At 58.8% G+C, this 22,089-nt stretch overlaps 2 protein-coding genes and 2 non-coding genes across 7 annotated transcripts; 1 reads left to right on the top strand and 3 right to left on the bottom strand.

Annotated features, from left to right (window-relative positions):
- Positions 1-4,378: 4,378 nt before the first annotated feature.
- Positions 4,379-21,070, bottom strand: LOC126854332 (uncharacterized). Of its 3 annotated transcripts, none has more exons than XM_050600937.1 (2): positions 17,779-21,070; positions 4,379-5,066 (listed from the first exon to the last, which is right to left on the bottom strand). In XM_050600937.1, the coding sequence occupies exons 1-2, from the start codon at positions 21,046-21,048 to the stop codon at positions 4,938-4,940; spliced, it is 3,399 nt and encodes a 1,132-aa protein (XP_050456894.1). In that variant the 5' UTR covers positions 21,049-21,070; the 3' UTR covers positions 4,379-4,937. The 3 variants fall into 3 exon arrangements, with proteins under 3 accessions (XP_050456894.1, XP_050456875.1, XP_050456884.1); XM_050600918.1 differs by lacking the exon at positions 4,379-5,066 and adding an exon at positions 10,129-10,536 and having other exon boundaries at positions 16,895-21,070; XM_050600927.1 differs by lacking the exon at positions 4,379-5,066 and adding an exon at positions 10,129-11,220 and having other exon boundaries at positions 17,582-21,070.
- Positions 8,387-15,710, top strand: LOC126854585 (uncharacterized). 2 transcript variants are annotated; one of them, XM_050601496.1, is made up of 2 exons: positions 8,387-8,536; positions 14,883-15,710. In XM_050601496.1, exons 1-2 carry the CDS (start codon positions 8,420-8,422, stop codon positions 15,471-15,473), a joined length of 708 nt encoding a protein of 235 aa, XP_050457453.1. In that variant the 5' UTR covers positions 8,387-8,419; the 3' UTR covers positions 15,474-15,710. The 2 variants fall into 2 exon arrangements, with proteins under 2 accessions (XP_050457453.1, XP_050457463.1); XM_050601506.1 differs by having other exon boundaries at positions 8,387-8,775; positions 15,122-15,710.
- LOC126855168 (U2 spliceosomal RNA) lies at positions 9,781-9,959 on the bottom strand. The gene has a single exon (XR_007688203.1). It is a non-coding gene; the product is annotated as a U2 spliceosomal RNA (small nuclear RNA).
- LOC126855173 (U2 spliceosomal RNA) lies at positions 16,137-16,317 on the bottom strand. The gene has a single exon (XR_007688204.1). It is a non-coding gene; the product is annotated as a U2 spliceosomal RNA (small nuclear RNA).
- Positions 21,071-22,089: the final 1,019 nt, after the last annotated feature.

Below are 22,089 nucleotides of genomic sequence, written 5' to 3'. Positions count from 1 at the left end.
TGTTACGAGCGAGTCGTCGGTAGTTTCGAAAACATCCTCGCGAGCAAGTAATTCAGGCATCGGAGGTACGATTCTCGTTGTTGCGGACGGTGTAGAGGTTATTATGTAGAGGTAGTTCCAGTGGAGCATCCAATCGTTTTGATTTATGCGGTTTTGCTGAGTGATTCGGCCAGACGTCAGATTGTTTTTCTTTCTTTTTTGGTGTCGCATCCTTCTCACGCTTTTGGATGATTAACGGTTCGATCTCCGCGTCGATGTTACTCCCCGGCTCGTTCTTTACCACGATCGAACTAGAATTGTCGACAATTTTTTGCGGTTCAATGAGAGATCTAAACTGTCTGTCTAATACGATATTCTCCTCGATTTTCAAAGCGCGATTTTCTTGCGAATCGATTCGCTCGTTTTCGCAATTTTCCTCGCAATCTTCTCGCGCTCACGAATACCCTCGCTGCCAGACATGTCGGTAGAGTGTCAATTTTTCACGATTCACCACGACGTATCGGCAACGACTAATCGCTTTGCGGTATCGCGAACACGTTAAATCCTTTTCTGTACCGACCATTGTTGAGCGAGCTTTCTTTGTCTATCACTACAAATCCATACTTGTGCTGCTAACAATCGCGACACAACGCACAAAATTCATCGTACGACATATCGGTCATTCGGTACATTCACGTAATCGTTATACATGTTTCAGGTTGATAGCATCCTGTTTAAATAGAATCAGCAAGTTCGCATTGTGCGTATCAGATGTTTAGGTATTCTCGCGTATGTTTGACAGAGATAAAAGCAGTCGACGCTCGAGTATCGACCCATTGAAATGTATTCTCTTACCGCATCTTGCTTATCGCATGCCACGTCATCGAACACGAAGATAGAATTTGGACGCGCCTCGCTCGGCGGAATGACGTTGTTGGAGAATGTAAAATAACCAATTTCGTCGTTCAATGTCAATAAATTCTCCAGATATCGATATTTCGGATGTTGAAGCGATTTTGAGTACACCTACACGTTCTCGAAACGTAAACCGTGTGGATTTTCTATTAAACTTATCAACACGTTGGTTTAACCGCAATTCGAAGGACCGCAAATGATACCGCGTATATAGTAGTCGGTAACATTGCACCATGCTTGCGCATCTCCGCGTTGTCCCCCATCGACCGTAATTTGTCGTCACAATTCGTCACTTTGATTATTGCCAACGTTTGTCGCACGAATTTCATTTTCATACTGCCGATTGAGAGGGCAGTTGGATTGAACGCCTATTGTGCGAAACCACGAATCGCTCAGTAGCGAAAATGTTCATCTTGCTTTCGAGACCTTCCGATATTTGCAATTTGAGCGCCGAACAGTTACAATTTGTGCCGAAAATCGTTTTGCTGCAAATGTGCGGCGATCACATCCATCACATCTGTGGGATAAATTTCCGGAACATATAAAGGCGAATTTGTAGATTCAATAATATCGTCGCTGCTACGAACATTACAATCAACCGTAGCAACGAACGCACATCGACGGGCCAATGCCGTTGATAAAAGATTGCAGCGAATGTCAACGAAAATAGGTAGAGGCCTATTAAATCGCGCGATAAACGCACTTTCTATCGAATTACATATTCCTGGCTATCAATTTTGCGGGTACTCATTTGGAAAAACGATTGGCGAAAGGTGATCAGGGTATAAATCCATTGGACTCGGCGTGCCGCGAGCACGACATTGCGTATTCTCGAAGCGCCGATCTCACCGAGAGACTCGCGGCTGACAGGATACCCGCTGAGAGAGCGCAAAAACGCATCGTCGCAAAAGATTTGACTCTGAGTGAGAGAGCCGCAGCTTCAGCTGTTTGGGTAGCGATGAAAGCTAAGACAAAGATCGGTATGGGTATGAAGACGAAAAAGGAGACGAAGACGAAAAAAAGACGGTGAAGAAACGGATACTTCCAACAACAAAACGAGAAGGTGTATTGCTGATTTTACCAATATTGGGAGCGCTCGGATCTTTGATTGGTGGAGCGGCCGGCATGGTAAAAGCGGTGAACGATAGCAAAGCCGCGCGGCATCAGCTGGAGCAGCAACACAACAATCACGCAATGGAAGGTCACGGGCTTTATCTCGCTCCATACAAATATGGACAAGGATCGTATCTCGGCCGGTACAAACGTGGACAGGGCGTGGTAATGAAGAAAAAAAAAACGTCAAAGAGATGTTAAATAAGCCTATGGGCGTGACAACGAACATACAATTAGAACAATTAACAAAACGTATGCGTATACCATTCTTTAGAGGCGTTTTTATGCGTGATTCTTTACCAATCGGTGGTATACGTCGAAACGAGAGTGGCATCGTGAATTTGGATAACACTAAAGGACCAGGTACTCATTGGGTGTCCTACGCAAAAAGAAAAAATCGCGCTATATATTTCGACAGTTTAGGCAATCTTCGACTACCAAATGAATTGGTGCGATATTTCGGGCGGAACGTGACGAATATACAGTACAATCACACACCTGTTCAAATTTACGATGAGAGTATCTGCGGACAATTGTGTCTGCAATTTCTTCGTACTGTTGACTACTTGTTACGTATCGGTGTAAAGCCTGATGATGCGCCGTTAAGACTCAGTATTCGTTAAACAGTTTTCCCGACATCTCTATGACATTTACGCTGACTGGGAAGAGTAGCGTCCTCGCGGCACTACCATCCAGCCATAGATTTGAGCGACGGTGACTACGAACTCGGTCTAACGAATTTTGAGACTTATCATAAGATGCCAAACGTGAATTCCTCGAATAATAAATTTTATTTCAATGAAAATGACACGGAAATTACGATTCCCGAAGGATCGTACGAGATACACGCCATACAACGCCATTTTGAATCGTGAAATTTTACAGAAATGCCTGCGACGCGTGTTTCGCTCCGACAATCGTGTTGATAAATGCGGTGATATCCCGTCAGGAGAGGAAACCGTTCGAGCGAACGGTGACGAGGACGAAAATATAGAATACTCGATAGTATTCCGCGCTAATTATAATACGATGAATAGCGAGAACAGGTGCGCTTTCAGAGTAAACTTTAACAAACCCAAAAACATTGGATCGTTATTGGGATTCTCGAACCGCATATTGCAGCCGAGACAGTGGCATCAATCGGACGTACCGATTAATATCATCAACGTAAACATTATCCGTATAAAGAGTAACGTGACCGTGGGTGCTTACAGGAACGATAAACGCGTTCATACGATACATGAATTTTCACCGAGCGTGCCACCAAGATATCGGAAAAGCCTGCGCAGATCATTTATCTGCCGATCATTGCTCGGAGCATTACGGATCTAATGATACGCGTCGCGGATCAAGATTGACGATTTTTCGATTTTCGAGGAGAAGAAATCACCATTAGATTGCACGTACGACGGCGACAAAATTAGCGTGCGATACATGAGATGCTCGTGTTGAACGACTCGAAGAAGAACGTGAGAGATAATAATATCTTTACGGTGCCGATTGATGATACCATCCGATCATCATCATCATTATCATCATCATCATTAGGTTGCGCTAAAAAGACGAGAAAGAAGCTCAGCGCGTCGAACATTGAATTTTTACAACCTTTGGGCTTCGCGTTACGTAATGTCTGAGAAAACATGACCGACATCCTTAATATTCGAGGCGAGCCGGTCTTTGACAATCGTATCGTCGAAATCGAGACTCATACGTACAATCTGTACGCCAACACAACGTTTGAACACAGCGACGAGAAACGAATACCCATACAACAACAGGATTATACAGGATTATGTATACATTGCTGTATGAGAGTTTTCTATACATTGAAGGAAAACTAACGCTAAACAAACCAGCTGAAGGATCTGCTGTAACTCTGGGAAATAATTGCATCGCGTTCATGTTCAATGAGATTCGATACGAACTCGACGGTGGAGATTGATCGTAATAAGAAATGTAGAAATAACTAGCACACTCAAGAATTATGTAACGATATCATCCGATAGAACCGTAATTATGAGGAACGCCGGCTGGTATGCGCAGACTAATGCGAATGTATACTTTAATTTTTGGGTACCACTCTACATGTTATTGGGATTTTGCGAAGATTACAAACATTGTGATTAACGCTCGTCACGAGTTGATTTTAATACAATCGCGCAACGACAACAATTGTCTGATTGGAAATTTGGCGTTGAAGCCTGTGATTAACATATTCAAGATACAATGGCGAATGCCACCCGTTATATTGAACGAGATCAACAAGCTGTCGATGCTGCGCGCCTTGGAAAACGGACGATATCTCAGCATGGGTTTTCGCTCGTAGGATCTGTACGAGTTTCCGCTATGGCAGCGTACAACTAAGGCGTAGGCGTTACCAATCCTAAGCACTCTCAACACCGCCTCATTCCTCGGGTCCCAAGAGCCGAGGGCACCGACGACGAAGGCCGTCACCACGACGCGATATCCCCGCCGCTGGAGCTCCTCAGCCAAGGGCGAGTACTTGGCAACTTTCCTCGCCCTGGCTTCATCGAAAGCCTCCCAGCGGTTTTCGAAGGGGACGGTCACGTCGCAGATAACGACGCACTTGGTTCGCTCGTTCCGAATCACAAGATCCGGTCGGAGTTCACCAAGTTCCCCGTCGATGCCCTCGACCCGCCGGTTGACCCGTTTCTCCCCCGGCATCCGACAAGCCTTCCAGAGGCGGTGCAATACGGCGTCATGTCTCAGCTGAATGGCGGCGGAATGAATACCGCAATGACCGATGACATGGGGAAGGGTCTCGGCTGCCGCACCGCATCGCCGACATCTGCGGTCCCCCTCCCCCCAACGGCGTGCACCGTTAAGGGGGAGGACATCCAACCTGGCGCGATGGATAAAGCGCCAGTCGGCGAAGCGGGTAAAGCTGCCGCCGCGGACATAGTGATTGCTCACACCCGCCCGCGACGACACCTCAAACACCTTCCCTGGTCTGGCTTACGCAAAAGCGTGCCCGCGTAAAAGGCCGCCACCGCTGAGCGCAGACGAGTCACCACCTGGTTACGAGCACCAGGTGGGACCTTAACCGCGTCGCCCCTGGGCCCTCGGCACTCGACAATGAGTCCCTCGGTCGCCGCACACCATACCCACCGAAGGGACAACCTTTCAGATTGTCTCCGCGCGGCATTCCGGGCCCTCGACCACAGGGAGCGTTCCCCCCCATCCCGCAGCCTCCCCTCCTGCGAACCGGAGAGGAAGGCCGCGAGGTCCTCGTTGGTCGGAGGACTTCCTATGCGCCTGGCTACAACCCCCCGCAGAGACGCCCACGCGAGTGTCCTGACCGTCTCGTCGCCAGCCGTAAGCATACGGTAGGCGTGCGCGACGGACAGGACATCCGCGAGGTCAGCAAGTGGAAGCAGCCCACAACCCCCCCGGCTGGGAGGGAGGTAGACCACTTCCGCGCTGGCTCTCTGCGGGAGATTGAGCCAGGCCTTAGCCTTACGACGGATCTCGAGATCCGCCGGTTTTAACGGGCGCTTCTCCACTGTGGCCCCCCGCAGCAGAAAGTCCATCCGTGGCAGGATGTTGGTTGCCACCAACTCCAGTTTCTGCCACGGAGCAAGGAGAGACCGGTCAACCGCGCCGAGGTCCTCCAGGACGCCCCCGATGGCGGTGTATGGCGTTTGGTCGACCGAGTGACCCGTCGGGACGCCAAGGTGGTGATACGGCTCACCGGATGCAAGGGGTCGAACGGGCGATCCCTGGATTTGGAAGGTCGTCGGCAGGACCCCGCTGCCTGCTCCCGCACCGATGTGCAGGGTGGCACATTTAGCGGGGTTGAACCGCAGTCCCACCGACGATGCTCCCTCCTCTGCAGCAGCCAGAAGCCGCTGCATTCCCTCAGGCGTATCGGCAACGAGTGCAATGTCGTCCGCATACGCCAGAATACTGACGCGAGAGCCCAATAAATCGTACCCCGCATCAACCTCGGTGACTGCACGCAGTACCGAGTCGATAGCGAGGTCAAATATTATTGGGCTCAGCGGACAACCTTGCCGAACCCCCGAGCGAACAGGGATTGGGGCAGTGAGTCCGTCGGCGGCGCGAACCCGTGTGGTGCATCCGTCATACATGGAATTCCATATATTGACGATGCCCCCGGCACCCGGAGCGAACGAGAGCGCGGCGGATCACCGCGTGCGGGACCGATCCAAACGCATTGGATAGGTCCAGCCACGCGACGACCGCCTGCCGCCTTGTCCTCCGCGCCTCAGTTAGGATCTCCTGCAGGACAAAGTTGTGCTCATAGCACCCCTCGTCCCGCAGGAATCCCTTCTGGGCCGGACTCAAGATGTTATATGTGATCGCCCAGTCGGTCATACGATCGGCGACGAGCGCCGCGAAAAGTTTGGGGGTCGTGTCCCCCAGCGCGAGAGGGCGCCAGTTCTCGATGTTCTCGCGGTCCCCTTTCTTATACACCAATATGGTGTTGGAGGTCTTCCAGGACGCTGGAACTGTCTCGTGCCGAAGGCATGCGTTGTAAAACGCGGTGAGGAGCCGAACACCCGGATCCGCTCCACGGAGGTCACGGTAAGTGACACCGTCGGGCCCCGGCGCAGAATTAGTCATACGCCGGAGCCGCCGGTCCACCTCTATCTCCGTGAAGGGATCGAGCAGGTATTCGAACCCCTCGCCCTCGGCCGGCGGTTGAGTCCGCTCCACTTCAGCGTCCGGCGTGTCCAGGAGTTCACCGCCGCTATACAGCTCTTCGAAGTGTGCCTGGATCCGCTGTTTCGGCAACTGGCACGATTCAGCGGGCCCCTGCAGCACTTCTCGGACTGCCCTGCGACGGTTCGCCCTGTACAAGGCCTGGAGACGCGTAGCTTCGCGTACCCAGCCCCCGCGTCCTTCTCCCGACTCCTGGGGACCGGCCGGTACCGGCCCCCGACTGTCGCCGTCTCGCGCCGGCACTCCCCCCGCACCCCGACGCGCTCGCGCCCCACGCGACCGATCCGGGCGATCGCGGACGCCGGGAACACCCCCGCGAGCCACACCCGGTGCATCCTCCCCGAAGTAATTAGCGACCAAGGCCGCCAACTCCTCCAGGTCAGCAATCGAGGCGACGGTTTCCGCCCGCGCCACCAGCCCGTCACGGACAGCCAAGCGTTCCCGCCTGCGTTGCCTTGCAGCAGCCGCAGGGGTAGGCTGGCCACCGGAGGGCCGACCGCGCGGAGCGGCCACACGCCGCGGGCCTCGGGGATGCTCCCCGCCCCCGCCCCTAATTTGGACAGACGGTGTCTGCCCGCTCGCTCCGGGGCCGCCGGTTACGGGTTCACCCCGCCGACGACCCATCACCCCAGGGACACTTACTTGGGCACTCGGATGTCCCGCGTTGTCCCGTCCAGCACGCGCTCCCGATGCTCCATCCTCGCTGGTCCTCGGATGTGGGATGCTCGCACTCACCTCCCTGATGGAGCGGACGAGGGTCCGCTCCAGGACGACCCTGCATGGCCGCACATTTGGCGCTACTTGTACATTCGCCGGCACTTGTGGCGGATGGCCGGGCGTCCGCTGCAGCCCCGCCGGCGGCGGACTATCACCTTCTGTGGAGTCGCCGCTCCACCGTCTCCTCACTCTTCGCCCCACTGTCCTCCACGGCCCACCAGAGTCCCCCGACTCCCCCGATGATGGCGTTGGGGGAGTTGTCCTCGGCGCCGCTCCTCCAGGTGACCGCCGCTCCTCCATAGGCCCCGCTGTAGATGGTGGTGGAGGCCTCTTCCTTCTTAGGGCAAGGCGCGCCGGTCGCTGGACCACCTCGCACGGCGACACCTCCCGGATGGTAGGGAGGGGGGAGGGGCGCGCTGGTGGAGATGGAGTTGCGCCCCTCCCTGCAAGGTACCCCGTGGACATCACGGGGGACCCGCACGTTGATGTCGTCACCGTGCAGGTGGTTAAGGTGGCGGATCCCGACGCCGCGGGCACCAGCGGTGGTGTTGTTGCTGTGACCCCCATGACCACGCCGTAGATGGTGGATGGCGTGGGGGGGGTCATCCGGGGAGGCGGGGACCCACGTTGCGGGGTCGGTGTCCGCACCGACCCCACCGCCTCCCCCGGAGTGCTCCGCGGCGTCAACGCGGCCAAGAGGTCACGTGCTGCGGTGCCGGCACGGGATGGAATTGCCGGCTGGGCCCCTTGGTCCTTCCTCCCAGTCGTTGGGGGCCCCCTCAGCACACCCCTGGCCGTTGGCCGGGCCAGGGGTCCCGTCTCCATGGCGATCTTCTCAGCCGGTACGCTGGACGCCCGAGTCGCACGACTCCTGGTGATGGGCCCCCCCTGGGATGTCATCGGGGGGGTCCTCTCGGGCGTCCTCCTTCCTGTGCCCCCCAGGCCGCCAAACGGTGGTGAAATTACGTTCGGCGACCTCCTGGGGGGCATGCGCACCGGCCTTGCCACGCCGCTCTTCACGAGAGGCGCGCTTATGGACCTCCGCATACTCCTCGTTGTTATTGTGGTTCCCCCCCCTGTGGTGGTGGTGGGGGGGGTTGCGGAGGTCCTCCTTGATGTTGAGGGGCCCCCGTGTGGTCCTCCACGGGGGCTAACGCGCGCCTCCCTTGACGCTGGAGACGGCCTCTTTCCATTGGCCGCGCCATCTTCCCTATAAAGAGATCCGCCATCTTGAATATGGCGCGCCTTACCTGTGGATGCGGCGGTCTCTCTTGTAGCGACGCTCCTCGTGGCGGCCGTCATGGCGGCCATATCCAATATGGCCGCCCTCCGTGATTTTGACAGGTGGGCCGACGACGATGATGGAAGTGTCGCCGGCCCCGCTGCAGTGACGGCCGCGTATGTGGGGGACTGCCCTGCGGTCCAGGATGCTGTTGTCCGTGGCGACGATGTTGATGTTCCCGCAGGTGGTGTCCTCGTTGAAGATGAGGTGGCTGCGGAGGAGGTGGGTGGCCGCGAGGATGGACGGCTTCGCGACGATGCTCCGGTGTGTGCCGCCGCCGAAGACGATGCAGCAGGCGCCCGGGTCCGCGCACTCACAAGCCCACCACTTGCACTTAAAGTTTGTTGTGCCCCGGAAGTCGTGGCGCGACCAGGCTCCTCCCGGGGGAGCTCCGTGTGCTCTTTCTTATAATGATTTATTACGTTACGAAGGGGGACCTTACCGGCCCCCCTATAATTGCACACGGAGCACTTATAATCGACCGTATCCCCCGGGTGGTGCTTTTTCAAATGGCGCACCAAGTGAGCCTGATCACTGAAGGATCCCACGGACCCTATGACGTTACTCGCACCCCCTCGACAGCGCGGACAATAGAGCCGCTCCGGCAAGGGGTATGCGAGCACGATTACTCGCGGGGGACTCTGCGCCATAACAAAATATACAAATATACAAATAAATAAATAAATAAACACAAATAAATAAACACTATATGGCACAGAGCCCCAGGTCGCGTGGGATTCCTAACCACAAACTGTCACGGAGCACACGCGTCGCGGCACTTCAGAACACGACCGCGCGACAAAAATAAAAGTTCGCTTCTCGGCGAAATTAAAATAAACGAAAACGCGGCACTCACACTCACGGAATATATATAAATAAATAAATAAATAACTATCCCCGAGCCAAGACCAACACAAAATAAATAAATAAAATGTATAAAACTCACCCGCGCGCGGTGCGAGTAATTGCACGCGGGTGCCCGGGGATCCAGAAGACGCTGACTCCTGGTGCCTGAGTGCAACGCAGGCACTCTACCACGGTTACCTAATCTATATTAACCTTTTAGGTTAGATTAGGCCGTTCCTGGCTGTACTGCAATGCCAGGCCGACCCGCGGCAGAGTCGGAGCAAGCTCCGGTCACCCGCCAGGCTCCAAAAATCAGTTTAATATTCTGAATCCCCTATGGGGATTGTATCAGATATTAAGCTGATAAGAACAGATACAAGCCGTTTATTTCAATAAATGTTCCCCGGGGAGACAAGCCCCCCCGGGGTGCTAATACAATAAAATACGGCTTTTGGCCGCGCGCGATATTCTTAAAATATGGGCGGGAGACAAAAGACCCCCCCCGCCAGTGGGTCGTAAGAACTAAGCGCTGGGGGAGCATTAGCCTCCCCCAGGTCACGAGGATAAAAAATTTGATAGTATAATTGCCCCGGCTGGCAGACCGGGGCAATGCATATCTAAATCACAGATAGTCCGCCCCCGGGCCGATCACAGATAAGAAGTCGTAGATTAAAAGGGCCCGGGGGCGCGCACGCGGCTAATATTATATATAATTAAAACATTTCGCGACACATTCACACTCGAGTAAAATACAATATTCGGATACGCGGCATTCACACTCGAACAGACAGGCCCACACAACATGCAATATAAAAATAAAAAGAGGGTCATAAAATAAAACCAGGGGAGCGAGGAGGGGCTCGGCACATGGCTAAGCCCCTGCTCACTCAGCCCGCAAAAATAAAAAGGGGTGGGCAAGACAACGCACGCTATAAATTACGCGACATTCATACACGCAAACGAAATAAACAACCACACTGAAGTGCCGCACCTACGCGTTGGTGGGCCAGCGCCGGCGAATCGCGCGAGGAGGTGTCGCGAGCACCCCCTCAGCCGAGGGACGAGAAGGAGCGGCGTACTGGCGAACGCCAGACACGTGCTCCACGTAAATGTCCCGGGACCAGCGAATGGTATCCGAGACAATGAGGCGGCGCATCATAGAGGCGTAGGCGTTACCAATCCTAAGCACTCTCAACACCGCCTCATTCCTCGGGTCCCAAGAGCCGAGGGCACCGACGACGAAGGCCGTCACCACGACGCGATATCCCCGCCGCTGGAGCTCCTCAGCCAAGGGCGAGTACTTGGCAACTTTCCTCGCCCTGGCTTCATCGAAAGCCTCCCAGCGGTTTTCAAAGGGGACGGTCACGTCGCAGATAACGACGCACTTGGTTCGCTCGTTCCGAATCACAAGATCCGGTCGGAGTTCACCAAGTTCCCCGTCGATGCCCTCGACCCGCCGGTTGACCCGTTTTTCCCCCGGCATCCGACAAGCCTTCCAGAGGCGGTGCAACACGGCGTCATGTCTCAGCTGAATGGCGGCTGAGTGGATCCCGCAATGACCTAAAACGTGGGGAAGGGTCTCGGCTGCCGCACCGCATCGCCGACATCTGCGGTCCCCCTCCCCCCAACGGCGTGCACCGTTAAGGGGGAGGACATCCAACCTGGCGCGATGGATAAAGCGCCAGTCGGCGAAGCGGGTAAAGCTGCCGCCGCGGACATAGTGATTGCTCACACCCGCCCGCGACGACACCTCAAACACCTTCCCCTGGTCTGGCTTACGCAAAAGCGTGCCCGCGTAAAAAGCCGCCACCGCTGAGCGCAGACGAGTCACCACCTGGTTACGAGCACCAGGTGGGACCTTAACCGCGTCGCCCCTGGGCCCTCGGCACTCGACAATGAGCCCCTCGGTCGCCGCACACCATACCCACCGAAGGGACAACCTATCGGATTGTCTCCGCGCAGCATTCCGGGCCCTCGACCACAGCGAGCGTTCCCCCCCATCCCGCAGCCTCCCCTCCTGCGAACCGGAGAGGAAGGCCGCGAGGTCCTCGTTGGTCGGAGGACTTCCTATGCGCCTGGCTACAACCCCCCGCAGAGACGCCCACGCGAGTGTCCTGACCGTCTCGTCGCCAGCCGTAAGCATACGGTAGGCGTGCGCGACGGACAGGACATCCGCGAGGTCAGCAAGCGGAAGCAGCCCACAACCCCCCCGGCTGGGAGGGAGGTAGACCACTTCCGCGCTGGCTCTCTGCGGGAGATTGAGCCAGGCCTTAGCCTTGCGGCGGATCTCTAAGTCCGCCGCTTTTAAAGGACGCTTCTCAACTGCGGCCCCCCGCAGCAGAAAATCCATCCGTGGCAGGATGTTAGTTGCCACCAACTCTAGTTTCTGCCACGGAGCAAGGAGAGACCGGTCAACCGCGCCGAGGTCCTCCAGGACGCCCCCGATGGCGGTGTATGGCGTTTGGTCGACCGAGTGACCCGTCGGGACGCCAAGGTGGTGATACGGCTCACCGGATGCAAGGGGTCGAACGGGCGATCCCTGGATTTGGAAGGTCGTCGGCAGGACCCCGCTGCCTGCTCCCGCACCGATGTGCAGGGTGGCACATTTAGCGGGGTTGAACCGCAGTCCCACCGACGATGCTCCCTCCTCTGCAGCAGCCAGAAGCCGCTGCATTCCCTCAGGCGTATCGGCAACGAGTGCAATGTCGTCCGCATACGCCAGAATACTGACGCGAGAGCCCAATAAATCGTACCCCGCATCAACCTCGGTAACTGCACGCAGTACCGAGTCGATAGCGAGGTCAAATATTATCGGGCTCAGCGGACAACCTTGCCGAACCCCCGAGCGAACAGGGATTGGGGCAGTGAGTCCGTCGGCGGCGCGAACCCGTGTGGTGCATCCGTCATACATGGAGTTCCATATATTGACGATGCCCCCCGGCACCCCGGAGCGAACGAGAGCGCGGCGGATCACCGCGTGCGGGACCGATCCAAACGCATTGGATAGGTCCAGCCACGCGACGACCGCCTGCCGCCTTGTCCTCCGTGCCTCAGTTAGGATCTCCTGCAGGACAAAGTTGTGCTCATAGCACCCCTCGTCCCGCAGGAATCCCTTCTGGGCCGGACTCAAGATGTTATATGTGATCGCCCAGTCGGTCATACGATCGGCGACGAGCGCCGCGAAAGCTTGGGGGTCGTGTCCCCAGCGCGAGAGGGCGCCAGTTCTCTAAGTTCTCGCGGTCCCCTTTCTTATACACCAATATGGTGTTGGAGGTCTTCCAGGACGCTGGAACTGTCTCGTGCCGAAGGCATGCGTTGTAAAACGCGGTGAGGAGCCGAACACCCGGATCCGCTCCACGGAGGTCACGGTAAGTGACACCGTCGGGCCCCGGCGCAGAATTAGTCATACGCCGGAGCCGCCGGTCCACCTCTATCTCCGTGAAGGGATCGAGCAGGTATTCGAACCCCTCGCCCTCGGCCGGCGGTTGAGTCCGCTCCACTTCAGCGTCCGGCGTGTCCAGGAGTTCGCCGCCGCTATACAGCCCTTCGAAGTGTGCCTGGATCCGCTGTTTCGGCAACTGGCACGATTCAGCGGGCCCCTGCAGCACTTCTCGGACTGCCCTGCGACGGTTCGCCCTGTACAAGGCCTGAAGACGCGTAGCTTCGCGTACCCAGCCCCCGCGTCCTTCTCCCGACTCCTGGGGACCGGCCGGTACCGGTCCCCGACTGTCGCCGTCTCGCGCCGGCACTCCCCCCGCACCCCGACGCGCTCGCGCCCCACGCGACCGATCCGGGCGATCGCGGACGCCGGGAACACCCCCGCGAGCCACACCCGGTGCGTCCTCCCCGAAGTAATTAGCGACCAAGGCCGCCAACTCCTCCAGGTCAGCAATCGAGGCGACGGTTTCCGCCCGCGCCACCAGCCCGTCACGGACAGCCAAGCGTTCCCGCCTGCGTTGCCTTGCAGCAGCCGCAGGGGTAGGCTGGCCACCGGAGGGCCGATCGCGCGGAGCGGCCACACGCCGCGGGCCTCGGGGATGCTCCCCGCCCCCGCCCCTAATTTGGACAGACGGTGTCTGCCCGCTCGCTCCGGGGCCGCCGGTTACGGGTTCACCCCGCCGACGACCCATCACCCCAGGGACACTTACTTGGGCACTCGGATGTCCCGCGTTGTCCCGTCCAGCACGCGCTCCCGATGCTCCATCCTCGCTGGTCCTCGGATGTGGGATGCTCGCACTCACCTCCCTGATGGAGCGGACGAGGGTCCGCTCCAAGACGACCCTGCATGGCCGCACAATAGGCACTGTTTCGTAATTATTCGCCGGCACTTGTGGCGGATGACCGGGCGTCCGCTGCAACCCCGCCGGCGGCGGACTATCACCTTCTGTGGAGTCGCCGCTCCACCGTCTCCTCGCTCTTCGCCCCACTGTCCTCCACGGCCCACCAGAGTCCCCCGACTCCCCCGATGATGGCGTTGGGGGAGTTGTCCTCGGCGCCGCTCCTCCAGGTGACCGCCGCTCCTCCGTAGGCCCCGCTGATGGTGGTGGTTGGGGCCTTCTCCTCCTAAGGGCAAGGCGCGCCGGTCGCTGGACCACCTCGCACGGCGACACCTCCCGGATGGTAGGGAGGGGGGAGGGGCGCGCTGGTGGTGATGGAGTTGCGCCCCTCCCCGCAGGGTACCCCGTGGACATCACGGGGGACCCGCACGTCGATGTCGTCACCGTGCAGGTGGTCAAAGTGGCGGATCCCGACGCCGCGGGCACCAGCGGTGGTGTTGTTGCTGTGACCCCCATGACCACGCCGTAGATGGTGGATGGCGTGGGGGGGGTCATCCGGGGAGGCGGGGACCCACGTTGCGGGGTCGGTGTCCGCACCGACCCCACCGCCTCCCCCGGAGTGCTCCGCGGCGTCAACGCGGCCAAGAGGTCACGTGCTGCGGTGCCGGCACGGGATGGAATTGCCGGCTGGGCCCCTTGGTCCTTCCTCCCTGTCGTTGGGGGCCCCCTCAGCACACCCCTGGCCGTTGGCCGGGCCAGGGGTCCCGTCTCCGTGGCGATCTTCTCAGCCGGTACGCTGGACGCCCGAGTCGCACGACTCCTGGTGACCGGCCCCCCCTGGGATGTCATCGGGGGGGTCCTCTCGGGCGTCCTCCTTCCTGTGCCCCCCAGGCCGCCAAACGATGGAGAAATCGTGTTCGGCGACCTCCTGGGGGGCATACGCACCGGCCTTGCCACGCCGCTCTTCACGAGAGGCGCGCTTATGGACCTCCGCATGCTCCTCGTTGTAATCGATTCCCCCGTGGTGGTGGTGGGGGGTTGCGGAGGTCCTCCTGGATGTTGAAGGGCCCCCGTGTGGTCCTCCACGGGGGCTAACGCGCGCCTCCCTTGACGCTGGAGACGGCCTCTTTCCATTGGCCGCGCCATCTTGCCTAGGGAATCCGCCATCTTTAGTAATATGGCGCGCCTTACCTGATGTTGCGGCGGTCTCTCTTGTAGCGACGCTCCTCGTGGCGGCCGTCATGGCGGCCATATCCAACATGGCCGCCCTCCGTGATGTTGACAGGTGGGCCGACGACGATGATGGAAGTGTCGCCGGCCCCGCTGCAGTGACGGCCGCGTATGTGGGGGACTGCCCTGCGGTCCGGGATGTTGTTGTCCTCGGCGATGGTGTTGTTATGTCCGCAGGTGGTGTCCTCGTTGACGATGAGGTGGCTGCGGAGGAGGTGGGCGGCCGCGAGGATGGACGGCTTCGCGACGATGCTCCGGTGTGTGCCGCCGCCGATGATGATGCAGCAGGCGCCCGGGTCCGCGCACTCACAAGCCCACCACTTGCACTAATTGTTCTTTGTGCCCCAGAAGTCGTGGCGCGACCAGGCTCTTCCCGGGGGAGCTCCGTGTGCTCTTTCTTAAAATGATTTATAACTGTTCTAAGGGGGACTTTTCCGGTCCCCCTATATTCGCACACGGAGCACTTGTATGAAACTGTGTCCCCCGGGTGATGCTTTTTCAAATGTCTAATTAAATGAGCCTGATCACTGAAGGATCCCACGGACCCTATGACGTTGCTCGCACCCCCTCGACAGCGCGGACAATAGAGCCGCTCCGGCAAGGGGTATGCGAGCACGATTACTCGCGGGGGACTCTGCGCCATAACAAAATATACAAATATACAAATAAATAAATATACGCAAATAAATAAGACTCTATGGCACAGAGCCCCAGGTCGCGTGGGATTCCTAACCACTAACTGTCACGGAGCACACGCGTCGCGGCACTTCACAAATACGACGACCGCGCGACAAAAATATAAAAGTTCGCTTCTCGGCGAAATTAAAATAAACGAAAACGCGGCACTCACACTCACGGAATATATATAAATAAATAAATAAATAACTATCCCCGAGCTAAGTCAAACACACACACAAATATATATATAAATAAGTATAAAAATCACCCGCGCGCGGTGCGAGTAATTGCACGCGGGTGCCCGGGGATCCAGAAATCGCCGACTCCTGGTGCCTGAGTGCAACGCAGGCTCTCTACCACGGTTACCTAACCAATCTATATATGTTTTATAGGTTAGTTAGGCCGTTCCTGGCTGTACTGCAATGCCAGGCCGACCCGCGGCAGAGTCGGAGCAAGCTCCGGTCACCCGCCAGGCTCCAAAAATCAGTTTAATATTCTGAATCCCCTATGGGGATTGTATCAGATATTAAGCTGATAAGAACAGATAAAAGCCACTTTATTTTCAAAGAATGTTCCCCGGGGAGACAAGCCTCCCCGGGGTGCTATACAATAAAAAGCGGCTTTTGGCCGCGCGCCAATAACTTAAAAATATGGGCGGGGGACAAAAGACCCCCCCCGCCAGTGGGTCATAAAAACTAAAGGACTGGGGGAGCACTAGCCTCCCCCAGGTCGCGAGGATAAAAACATTTGATAGTATAATTGCCCCGGCTGGCAGACCGGGGCAATGCATATCAATATCACAGCTAGACCGCCCCCGGGCCGATCACAGAGAAGAAGTCGTAGATTAAAAGGGCCCGGGGGCGCGCACGCGGCTAATATTATATATAATTAAAACATTTCGCGACACATTCACACTCGAGTAAAATACAATATTCGGATACGCGGCATTCACACTCGAACAGACAGGCCCACACAACATGCAATATAAAAATATAAAGGGGGGTCACAAAATAAAAACAGGGGAGCGAGGAGGGGCTCGGCACATGGCTAAGCCCCTGCTCACTCAGCCCGAAAAATAAAAAGGGGTGGGCAAGACGACGCACGCTATAAATTACGCGACATTCATACACGCAAACGAAATGAGACAAACACGCTGAAGTGCCGCACCTACGCGTTGGTGGGCCAGCGCCGGCGAATCGCGCGAGGAGGTGTCGCGAGCACCCCCTCAGCCGAGGGACGAGAAGGAGCGGCGTACTGGCGAACGCCAGACACGTGCTCCACGTAAATGTCCCGGGACCAGCGAATGGTATCCGAGACAATGAGGCGGCGCATCATAGAGGCGTAGGCGTTACCAATCCTAAGCACTCTCAACACCGCCTCATTCCTCGGGTCCCAAGAGCCGAGGGCACCGACGACGAAGGCCGTCACCACGACGCGATATCCCCGCCGCTGGAGCTCCTCAGCCAAGGGCGAGTACTTGGCAACTTTCCTCGCCCTGGCTTCATCGAAAGCCTCCCAGCGGTTTTCAAAGGGGGTGGTCACGTCGCAGATAACGACGCACTTGGTTCGCTCGTTCCGAATCACAAGATCCGGTCGGAGTTCACCAAGTTCCCCGTCGATGCCCTCGACCCGCCGGTTGACCCGTTTCTCCCCCGGCATCCGACAAGCCTTCCAGAGGCGGTGCAACACGGCGTCATGTCTCAGCTGAATGGCGGCTGAGTGGATCCCGCAATGACCTAAAACGTGGGGAAGGGTCTCGGCTGCCGCACCGCATCGCCGACATCTACGGTCCCCCTCCCCCCAACGGCGTGCACCGTTAAGGGGGAGGACATCCAACCTGGCGCGATGGATAAAGCGCCAGTCGGCGAAGCGGGTAAAGCTGCCGCCGCGGACATAGTGATTGCTCACACCCGCCCGCGACGACACCTCGTACACCTTCCCCTGGTCTGGCTTACGCAAAAGCGTGCCCGCGCAAAAAGCCGCCACCGCTGAGCGCAGACGAGTCACCACCTGGTTACGAGCACCAGGTGGGACCTTAACCGCGTCGCCCCTGGGCCCTCGGCACTCGACAATGAGCCCCTCGGTCGCCGCACACCATACCCACCGAAGGGACAACCTTTCAGATTGTCTCCGCGCGGCATTCCGGGCCCTCGACCACAGGGAGCGTTCCCCCCCATCCCGCAGCCTCCCCTCCTGCGAACCGGAGAGGAAGGCCGCGAGGTCCTCGTTGGTCGGAGGACTTCCTATGCGCCTGGCTACAACCCCCCGCAGAGACGCCCACGCGAGCGTCCTGACCGTCTCGTCGCCAGCCGTAAGCATACGGTAGGCGTGCGCGACGGACAGGACATCCGCGAGGTCAGCAAGCGGAAGCAGCCCACAACCCCCCCGGCTGGGAGGGAGGTAGACCACTTCCGCGCTGGCTCTCTGCGGGAGATTGAGCCAGGCCTTAGCCTTGCGGCGGATCTCTAAGTCCGCCGCTTTTAAAGGACGCTTCTCAACTGCGGCCCCCCGCAGCAGAAAATCCATCCGTGGCAGGATGTTAGTTGCCACCAACTCTAGTTTCTGCCACGGAGCAAGGAGAGACCGGTCAACCGCGCCGAGGTCCTCCAGGACGCCCCCGATGGCGGTGTATGGCGTTTGGTCGACCGAGTGACCCGTCGGGACGCCAAGGTGGTGATACGGCTCACCGGATGCAAGGGGTCGAACGGGCGATCCCTGGATTTGGAAGGTCGTCGGTAGGACCCCGCTGCCTGCTCCCGCACCGATGTGCAGGGTGGCACATTTAGCGGGGTTGAACCGCAGTCCCACCAACGATGCTCCCTCCTCTGCAGCAGCCAAAAGCCGCTGCATTCCCTCAGGCGTATCGGCAACGAGTGCAATGTCGTCCGCATACGCCAGAATACTGACGCGAGAGCCCAATAAATCGTACCCCGCATCAACCTCGGTGACTGCACGCAGTACCGAGTCGATAGCGAGGTCAAATATTATTGGGCTCAGCGGACAACCTTGCCGAACCCCCGAGCGAACAGGGATTGGGGCAGTGAGTCCGTCGGCGGCGCGAACCCGTGTGGTGCATCCGTCATACATGGAGTTCCATATATTGACGATGCCCCCCGGCACCCCGGAGCGAACGAGAGCGCGGCGGATCACCGCGTGCGGGACCGATCCAAACGCATTGGATAGGTCCAGCCACGCGACGACCGCCTGCCGCCTTGTCCTCCGTGCCTCAGTTAGGATCTCCTGCAGGACAAAGTTGTGCTCATAGCACCCCTCGTCCCGCAGGAATCCCTTCTGGGCCGGACTTAAAATGTTATTATTGATCGCCCAGTCGGTCATACGATCGGCAACGAGCGCCGCGAAAAGTTTGGGGGTCGTGTCCCCCAGCGCGAGAGGGCGCCAGTTCTCGATGTTCTCGCGGTCCCCTTTCTTATACACCAATATGGTGTTGGAGGTCTTCCAGGACGCTGGAACTGTCTCGTGCCGAAGGCATGCGTTGTAAAACGCGGTGAGGAGCCGAACACCCGGATCCGCTCCACGGAGGTCACGGTAAGTGACACCGTCGGGCCCCGGCGCAGAATTAGTCATACGCCGGAGCCGCCGGTCCACCTCTATCTCCGTGAAGGGATCGAGCAGGTATTCGAACCCCTCGCCCTCGGCCGGCGGTTGAGTCCGCTCCACCTCAGCGTCCGGCGTGTCCAGGAGTTCACCGCCGCTATACAGCTCTTCGAAGTGTGCCTGGATCCGCTGTTTCGGCAACTGGCACGATTCAGCGGGCCCCTGCAGCACTTCTCGAACTGCCCTGCGACGGTTCGCCCTGTACAAGGCCTGGAGACGCGTAGCTTCGCGTACCCAGCCCCCGCGTCCTTCTCCCGACTCCTGGGGACCGGCCGGTACCGGCCCCCGACTGTCGCCGTCTCGCGCCGGCACTCCCCCCGCACCCCGACGCGCTCGCGCCCCACGCGACCGATCCGGGCGATCGCGGACGCCGGGAACACCCCCGCGAGCCACACCCGGTGCATCCTCCCCGAAGTAATTAGCGACCAAGGCCGCCAACTCCTCCAGGTCAGCAATCGAGGCGACGGTTTCCGCCCGCGCCACCAGCCCGTCACGGACAGCCAAGCGTTCCCGCCTGCGTTGCCTTGCAGCAGCCGCAGGGGTAGGCTGGCCACCGGAGGGCCGACCGCGCGGAGCGGCCACACGCCGCGGGCCTCGGGGATGCTCCCCGCCCCCGCCCCTAATTTGGACAGACGGTGTCTGCCCGCTCGCTCCGGGGCCGCCGGTTACGGGTTCACCCCGCCGACGACCCATCACCCCAGGGACACTTACTTGGGCACTCGGATGTCCCGCGTTGTCCCGTCCAGCACGCTCTCCCGTTGCTCCATCCTCGTTGGTCCTCGGATGTGGGATGCTCGCGCTCACCTCCCTGATGGAGCGGACGAGGGTCCGCTCCAGGACGACCCTGCATGGCCGCACAATAGGCACTGTTCCTAAATTATTCGCCGGCACTTGTGGCGGATGGCCGGGCGTCCGCTGCAGCCCCGCCGGCGGCGGACTATCACCTTCGCTGGAGTCGCCGCTCCACCGCCTCCTCGCTCTTCGCCCCACTGTCCTCCACGGCCCACCGGAGTCCCCCGACTCCCCCGATGATGGCGTTGGGGGAGTTGTCCTCGGCGCCGCTCCTCCTGGCAACCGCCGCTCCTCCTGAGGCCTCTCTGCTGGTGGTGGTGGAGGCCTCCTTCTCCTGAGGGCAAGGCGCGCCGGTCGCTGGACCACCTCGCACGGCGACACCTCCCGGATGGTAGGGAGGGGGGAAGGGCGCGCTGGTGGAGATGGTGTTGCGCCCCTCCCCGCAGGGTACCCCGTGGACATCACGGGGGACCCGCACGTTGATGTCGTCACCGTGCAGGTAGTCAAAGTGGCGGATCCCGACGCCGCGGGCACCAGCGGTGGTGTTGTTGCTGTGACCCCCATGACCACGCCGTAGATGGTGGATGGCGTGGGGGGGGTCATCCGGGGAGGCGGGGACCCTCGTTGCGGGGTCGGTGTCCGCACCGACCCCACCGCCTCCCCCGGAGTGCTCCGCGGCGTCAACGCGGCCAAGAGGTCGCGTGCTGCGGTGCCGGCACGGGATGGAATTGCCGGCTGGGCCCCTTGGTCCTTCCTCCCTGTCGTTGGGGGCCCCCGCAGCACACCCCTGGCCGGTGGCCGGGCCAGGGGTCCCGTCTCCGTGGCGATCTTCTCAGCCGGTACGCTGGACGCCCGAGTAGCTCTACTCCTGGTGACAGGCCCCCCCTGGGATGTCATCGGGGGGGTCCTCTCGGGCGTCCTCCTTCCTGTGCCCCCCAGGCCGCCAAACGATGGTGAAATTGTGTTCGGCGACCTCCTGGGGGGCATGCGCACCGGCCTTGCCACGCCGCTCTTCACGAGAGGCGCGCTTATGGACCTCCGCATGCTCCTCGTTGTTATTGTTGTTCCCCCCCCTGTGGTGGGGGTGGGGGGGGTTGCGGAGGTCCTCCTTGATGTTGAAGGGCCCCCGTGTGGTCCTCCACGGGGGCTAACGCGCGCCTCCCTTGACGCTGGAGACGGCCTCTTCTTATTGGCCGCGCCATCTTCCCTAGGGAATCCGCCATCTTGAATATGGCGCGCCTTACCTGTGTATGCGGCGGTACCTCTCGATGCGACGCTCCTCGTGGCGGCCGTCATGGCGGCCATATCCAATATGGCCGCCTCCCGCGATGTTGACAGGTGGGCCGTCGACGATGATGTCCGTGTCGACGGCCCCGCTGCAGTGACGGCCGCGTATGTGGGGGACTGCCCTGCGGTCCGGGATGGTGCTGTCCTCGGCGACGATGTTGTTGTTCCCGCAGGTGGTGTCCTCGATGATGATGAGGTGGCTGCGGAGGACGTGGGTGGCCGCGAGGATGGACGGCTTCGCGACGATGCTCCGGTGTGTGCCGCCGCCGATGATGATGCAGCAGGCGCCCGGGTCCGCGCACTATTCAACCCACCACTTGCACTTAAAATTGTTTGTGTCCGCGAAGTCGTGGCGCGACCAGGCTCTTCCCGGGGGAGCTCCGTGTGCTCTTTTTTAAAATGATTTATAACTGTTCTGAGGGGACTTTTCCGGTCCCCTATATTCGCACACGGAGCACTTGTATGCAACGGAACCCCCGGGTGATGCTTTTTTAAATGTCTAATTAAATGAGCCTGATCACTGAAGGATCCCACGGACCCTATGACGTTGCTCGCACCCCCTCGACAGCGCGGACAATAAAGTCGCTCCGGCAAGGGGTATGCGAGCACGATTACTCGCGGGGGACTCTGCGCCATAACAATATATACAAA

This window comes from Cataglyphis hispanica, chromosome 1, assembly GCF_021464435.1.
Source record: "Cataglyphis hispanica isolate Lineage 1 chromosome 1, ULB_Chis1_1.0, whole genome shotgun sequence".
Classification (NCBI taxonomy): domain Eukaryota; kingdom Metazoa; phylum Arthropoda; class Insecta; order Hymenoptera; family Formicidae; genus Cataglyphis; species Cataglyphis hispanica.
This window is presented reverse-complemented; position numbering and strand designations above follow the sequence as displayed.

Bases quoted from the DNA above. Each gene is read 5' to 3' on its own strand.
- LOC126854332 (XM_050600918.1), bottom strand. From the start codon at position 21,048: ATGACATCCCAGGGGGGGCCTGTCACCAGGAGTAGAGCTACTCGGGCG.
- LOC126854585 (XM_050601496.1), top strand. From the start codon at position 8,420: ATGCGCACCGGCCTTGCCACGCCGCTCTTCACGAGAGGCGCGCTTATG. The intron at 8,537-14,882 runs GTCCTCCTTGAT...GGGGTTGCGGAG, and splicing joins TGGTGGGGGGGGTTGCGGAG to GTCCTCCTGGATGTTGAAGG.